Source organism: Alosa sapidissima, chromosome 8 (assembly GCF_018492685.1).
Source record: "Alosa sapidissima isolate fAloSap1 chromosome 8, fAloSap1.pri, whole genome shotgun sequence".
Lineage (NCBI taxonomy): Eukaryota > Metazoa > Chordata > Actinopteri > Clupeiformes > Clupeidae > Alosa > Alosa sapidissima.
Genome location: NC_055964.1, coordinates 20,350,067 through 20,356,066, shown reverse-complemented (window position 1 = coordinate 20,356,066; position 6,000 = coordinate 20,350,067). Strand labels below are relative to the sequence as shown.

The 6,000-nt window shown below is 42.1% G+C and overlaps 1 protein-coding gene across 2 annotated transcripts in view; it reads left to right on the top strand.

The window, feature by feature from the left end:
* The first annotated feature begins 543 nt into the window (after positions 1-543).
* Positions 544-6,000, top strand: part of si:ch73-72b7.1 (netrin receptor UNC5C) — a 143,397-nt gene continuing 137,940 nt past the window's right edge. For both annotated transcript variants that reach the window (XM_042100275.1, XM_042100274.1), the window contains exon 1: positions 544-1,144. In XM_042100275.1, coding sequence (XP_041956209.1) covers positions 1,027-1,144 — 118 coding nt within the window. In that variant the 5' untranslated portion in view covers positions 544-1,026. The remainder of the gene's footprint in view (positions 1,145-6,000) is intronic.

Below are 6,000 nucleotides of genomic sequence, written 5' to 3'. Positions count from 1 at the left end.
AACAAAATGTGTTACACCTAAAACACCGCTTTATCAGAGGGTCTTGGTCCGTGGCAAATAATGACACAGGCTAATAAATTACATAATCAATCACTGACTTACAGGCTGACGTAAAAGGTACCCGCAATAACTCGGAGCAGATTCTTGTAGTGCGAAGGTTATAGCCTAATCTGTTGTTCTATGGCTAAGCAGATAGCAATGAGATACAGGTATGCTATGATATATTCCTCTGAAACATTTCTTTTTTCCCAGAAAGCGTATGATGAGTAGGCTATGCTACCACAAATATGGCACTTATTTGTGTGGCCAGGCGCCGAGGGAGTGTCGTTTGTCTAGATTCTCCGGGTATCTAGATTACAACCCTTTGAAACACGAAACAGATATATTTCGGAACAAAGCTGCGTGGACGCACTAACAGTTGGAGTCCCTTCCAACACCGGTCCGGGTCTTGCAAACGGCCAGAGGAGGGCAGCCATCAGTAGTATGTGGATTGGCCAGAGTGCAGTGTAGTTGTGGAGGAGATTCCAGTCTGTCTCCCTCACATCTGACAGAACGCGAGGAGCGGCGCGAGGGTTGGATGTATCAAGACAAGTAGATGTGTTTCTTACCTGAAGAAAACAACCGTACAAGAAACACCAGAGAGACCAATAAACAAACAAGTCCTTCACATATTTTCGTCTTACGTAGCTTTGGTGGAACATTAACGATAAAAACAATTTAACGGAATTTTTCTAAGCTGTTTCCCCCTCTGCCATAGGGGGGAGCAGTCATATGATAGCTTGAGGGCGGCGGCATTTCGCACCACCTTACTGTAGCTCACTGCCTGACACAAGTCCTGGGACCTCTTGAACTCTGTATCGTCTTCTCTACTATTTTTGCGTGCAAACTCGCCACAGAACTATACGAATTTGGACTGGGGCATTGCAGTACAGTCCCTCTAAACAGCATAGCACCAGTCCTGATTATACATTTCTCACTTCAGAAGCAACGGATTCTCTTCACTGACTAGTTTTTATTCTCCATATAATGGGGAAAAGTGGACAGTCGGTGAGATTTGGAACCGGAATCAGAAGACTCTCCCTACGAATGTCCACATCACCTGGACTCATTCTGCTGCTTGTGATCAACATTGTAACGGCACAAGGTAAGACTTAAACACCTAAGGACTGACACTTTCCTGCGCAACTTCAAGAGATTAGGCTACAGACAATCATGTTAAATGTGGTAAATATTGTTAAAATGTTCAGTTCTGTCACTCGTAGTCCGGAATTATTTGCATACACCCTCTCTTAATTTACCATTGTTAAAAGGCTAACACCTGTCCTCGGTTAGCCTGCAAACTAGTGTAGCACACGACCTAATATTATACTAAGGCTACTGTGAAACCATGCCCACAGAAATGCGATATTGCCCGTATTTTTTATTGTAGATAATACAACTCCTTGCTACAATTCACTTGCATGTTCAGCAAAAGGACTACAACGACAAAAGTTGACATTAGTATTCACCGAGCAATCGGAATTATTATAGATATAAATGATTATGACACTCTCGGAACCCTATTCCTTGGCTTGCCGTGTCTCCATTGATTTACACTGGAGCTCGCGACATGAAGTAGCCTGTATGATTACGCACGCGTCCACAATAGATGGACGGTTATAAACATTTCTAGAGGTATGGTCTCATCATTGGGTTTCGTGTCAGCAGCCTACATGAAGTCTGCATGGTGTGTAAAACCCATTTTTAGAAGATGCCTAACACAACAAAAGAACAGACTGTGTGCGTGATGAAGCCTTCAACTTCAATTTTAGCGGTTTGAGTTTATAAGTGGTCAGTGTAGGATTGTGTGAATGAGTGAACTTTCACTAAACTATACCACCAGCATTGCCATGCCTTTATCAGGACATTAGGAATGTGCATTTGGGTGTTTGCGTGGGTCAGTTGTCAGTGGAAATTACAAATCGATGGCAGTAAAGTATTTGTGGGTGAAGAACGCCAGTGTGTGCCATAGATGTTCTTCTGTCAGACGCACCGTAAACGAATTTTATATCTGTGTTAGGCCTTCAGTAAGCAGTATTAATTCAGTGTGTATTTTATGACCTCAGAACGAAAATACACAAAAAGTCTGGAACTCATTTGAAATAAAGGCATCACATGTTAATATAGATATTAAGTTATATTCAGTAGTCTCTGAATCTTCAGGCCATAGACTCACTTTTATCCTTTTTACAGTTTTATTTTAATGCAAAGGTAATAGTTACCATGCTGTTTATAAAATATTACCATGCGGTTTATAAACTTTTATTATTATTATTATTAGTAGTAGTAGTAGTATTAGTAATATTATTATTTCATCAGACACATCACACTATTATATAAATAATAAAAGTCATAAAATTCTAAGCAACTTTCTTGGAAAATTGTTCTAAGAAAGTTAGATTATGTTTTCATGGATATAAATATTACTTTGTCAATAAATAAAAAAAACACAACTTTTAGAAGTTATTCTCTCCTTTTTTTCTTTTGCAATTTAGATTGCATACAGCCTCAAGCTACTGTTGCTTAAACAGCATTGAAATGTCAATGCATTTTAAAGTTAAGGCATTTTGAGCGGTCTACTTAGTATGTAAGTAAGATTAAAATAGCAGAACATTCCTTATCCTTTTGGAGATGACTCCATACATCTTTTCTCTGAAATGCCTACCCCCCCCCCCCCCCTGATTTTTTTTATTTTCAGCTTTTTCACTTTAATCCTTGAGACATTTCTTTGATTTCAAGAACACTCCTTCATCTAAATTACTTAAAAAAACATTAGTGTAAAACTAAAGATGCTAATGAATGTGGGCCAGTTGCGAGAGTTAGGTAATTGTACTTAAACCCTCTTTGTTTATCGGTGGGCTCCATTCTATAGTCATTAAAAATGAGACAGGCTGACCAATGTGGGAAGAATGTTATTTAAAGATGTTTCCAGAATAAGTGGCAGTCATCTCTTAACAGCAGAGAGACAGCGCGAAACCCCTTGGCCTATTAAAAACCCATTAGCTAAACCCACTCTCAATGATGGGTGATTGTGTGTCAAACAAACATAATCTTAAAAATCCTCTCTGGGTGATTTGCTGACAGAGGGTGCATTCCACAAGGGGCAGGTGCCAGGATATGTTTACTGCTGAAGCACACACTTAAGGCCAGTTATAGAGGACACACTCTTTTGCTAATTCTTTCCCTGAACATACTGAGCAAATGTGCGGTTCTCAACATGATGCCACAGCTCCCTGGTAAAATAATAGAAAGGAAAATACGCCATGTATTTACAGCCAGAATCTTCATGCTTGGTGGATAACCGTTGGCCCGACTGAGAGCAGCTGTGCCCTGTCTGCCCCAGCCAGAGATTGTGATTTTTGGGGTTCATATAATGAGCCAGGGCCCTGATTGCGCAGTTAACTATCTCGCTGGGTGTCCGTCTAGCTTTGATCCATCTACTCCTTGACAATAACTTTGCTAGCAGTGACTCCCCACTATTTTGCAGCTGACCGCGAGCAGCTCGCTCAAAGGCACTCTTTGACTGTTTCTCTATGGCTTCCTTTGTGTGGGAGCCCCGGAGAGAAATGCAATGGCAGGATTCCTCTTGGCACCATTGTTTAGCCAAATGCTACATTCATAGCCCATTCCCATAAACATATTCCAGAGTTGGGGTTTTGTGAGTTTCCTGCTTTTCATAGCCAGCAGCAGCTTGTGTGGTATTCATTTGCGGGATGAAAAAGTTCCCTGTGCAAAACATTATTTGATGGAGACAAATATTTTGTTTTTGTTTTCTTCTTTTTTTCCTTTGCTGTTGTGATGCTTCTCGTTGCTTCTTTGGGAGGTCTGACCCTGCGTTGTTTGCTCTAAGATGTTGCTACTTCGTGCCATGAGTAAGTGGCTTTTAAGTGAAGTGGCATTTCAAAGCACAGAGTTTCAGGCACTGGAAAGTTCAGCGGGGAAACTCTAAAAGTTCCTTATAGCCGTTTCCGATTTATGACAAGCATAGATTGCTTCTGATGGACGTCAGAGTGATCTAACAAGTAGGATGACTGTTATTTTTGTAAAGAGGTTCAGTCACTGATGTATGTTCTTATTCTAATGTAGCAGCTGTTGGGCCGATTTGATTGAGCAAAACAGAATGCCTACTGTAGCTCCTTATGATATCTGCTTTGATCTACTTTTGTGTGCCATGCTGTTGTCATGCTTTGTAACTTGTCTAACCCAAATTATAAATATACAGTTGGTAAATAAAGTTATGTTGTAATCTAATAAGGACATATTCAATCTTCTTTGAACTTTTCTTATGTGTATGTTTGGCGTTATTTACATCAATTCGTTGTACTGCAAAGACATTTTTCAGTCTGTATTTTTAAATTCCCTTACAGTACAAATAAAAACATTAAACGTTTCATAGAAACCCAACATATTTTAATATATATTTCATCCAGTAAACATATTTTAGTTTGGACCTGTCCCTGCCATTGCTGATGGAATTTTGACACAACGGTTTGGCACTAATCTACTCATCATTCATAGCTTTATTCTCCCATTTGACACATCACCCCCTCATCTTTCTCTCTCGCTCTCTCTCTCTTTTCCGTCTCTGCGCTCATGAAGATTTATTCCGATTAATTAAACCTCCGTTTAACAGCAGAGTTATTGTGTTGTGTGCCTGAATAAGCGGGTGGAGTGCCGCCGGAGACACAGAGAGTCAGTCGGTCAGTGTTGCATGCTGGGCCTCCCGCGCCATAAACACTGGACTCATAACACAGCCGGAGGCTCCCGAGCTCCCGCTTTTGTGCGACCAGACCCACAAAGTGGCAGCTGGGTGTGTGTTCGTGGGAGGGTTAGAGCGCTGTGTTCTGTGTTTTCTGAATGTGATTACGTGTCTCTCTGTTGCCCTGATAATTTGCACTCTCTCTCTCTCTCCCATGAATAAATAACTAATTAAATAATGTATATATTTGTGTATATAAAGCACATACAGTTTTTGTATCTGTGAGCAACTTTTTGGCAGAGCGAAAAATCTTCCATTGAAGCAAAGGCATCTGCTTTTGGTGTTTGGTAGGAGTTGCGTTGCGAAGGAAGCAATAATCATATAATCCTGTTTTCAGAGCTTCAACCCCTACGCTTGTATTCTTTCTCTCTCTCTCTCTCTTTCTCTCTCTCTCTCACTGTCTCTCTTTCTTGCTCACCCCCAATGAAGCCTGAGCCTTGTACATTTCAAATGGCCGTGTTCCTTCTTAAGCAGTGTGGCTGGCCCTGTCCATTGCAGAAAGAGAAAGAGTGTGCTGGCCTTAGGAGAGTGGCCAGTCTTTCCCGGGATCCGGAGCTTTGAGGGCTTTCACCGTCTGGAGGTCCAGCAGGCTGGCTTGGCATTACCACTAGCAGGAAACGAGGGCTTAGACGGGTCGTTTTTAACCTGCTGAACTCTGGACAATGACAGAGCAGCGGCCGGTTTTTGTCTCTGCTTCGGCCCTCAGTCTCCCCAAGGGGGTGTGGGGTGGAAGGGAGCGGAGGGGGACATGGTACCCTTTGAATGTTTGGATTGGGGAGTAGGTGTTGGGGGTGGGGGGGTGTGGGGTGATGAAGTGGGTTTTTCTGAGGCTGAATGTGTATGGGATGGGAGGAAACCATAAAGGAAGAATGCGACAGCAGGGCTGACGGGCTTTTGTTTTCCGGCATATTCATTGTGTGCATTGTGTCCTCGCGCATGTTAAAATAAACAAATACGTGGCAGCATGAGAAGGTGTCTTGTGCTAAATTCAACAGTCACACTCCTTTCAGGAGGAAACAAAAGCCACACTGTAAACCCTTTCTGAGGGCTTATAAATGCACTGAAGAGGGTCGCTGTGAGCTGGCAGTGCTGCTCTGAGCGGGAGCAGGAACAGGAGCAAACTGGGCTTGGGGAAGGGAGGATTAAGCGGCTCTTTTCCCTTTCTTTTTCCCGCTCTCCGTTTTTCCTCAAGTCTTTTTTTT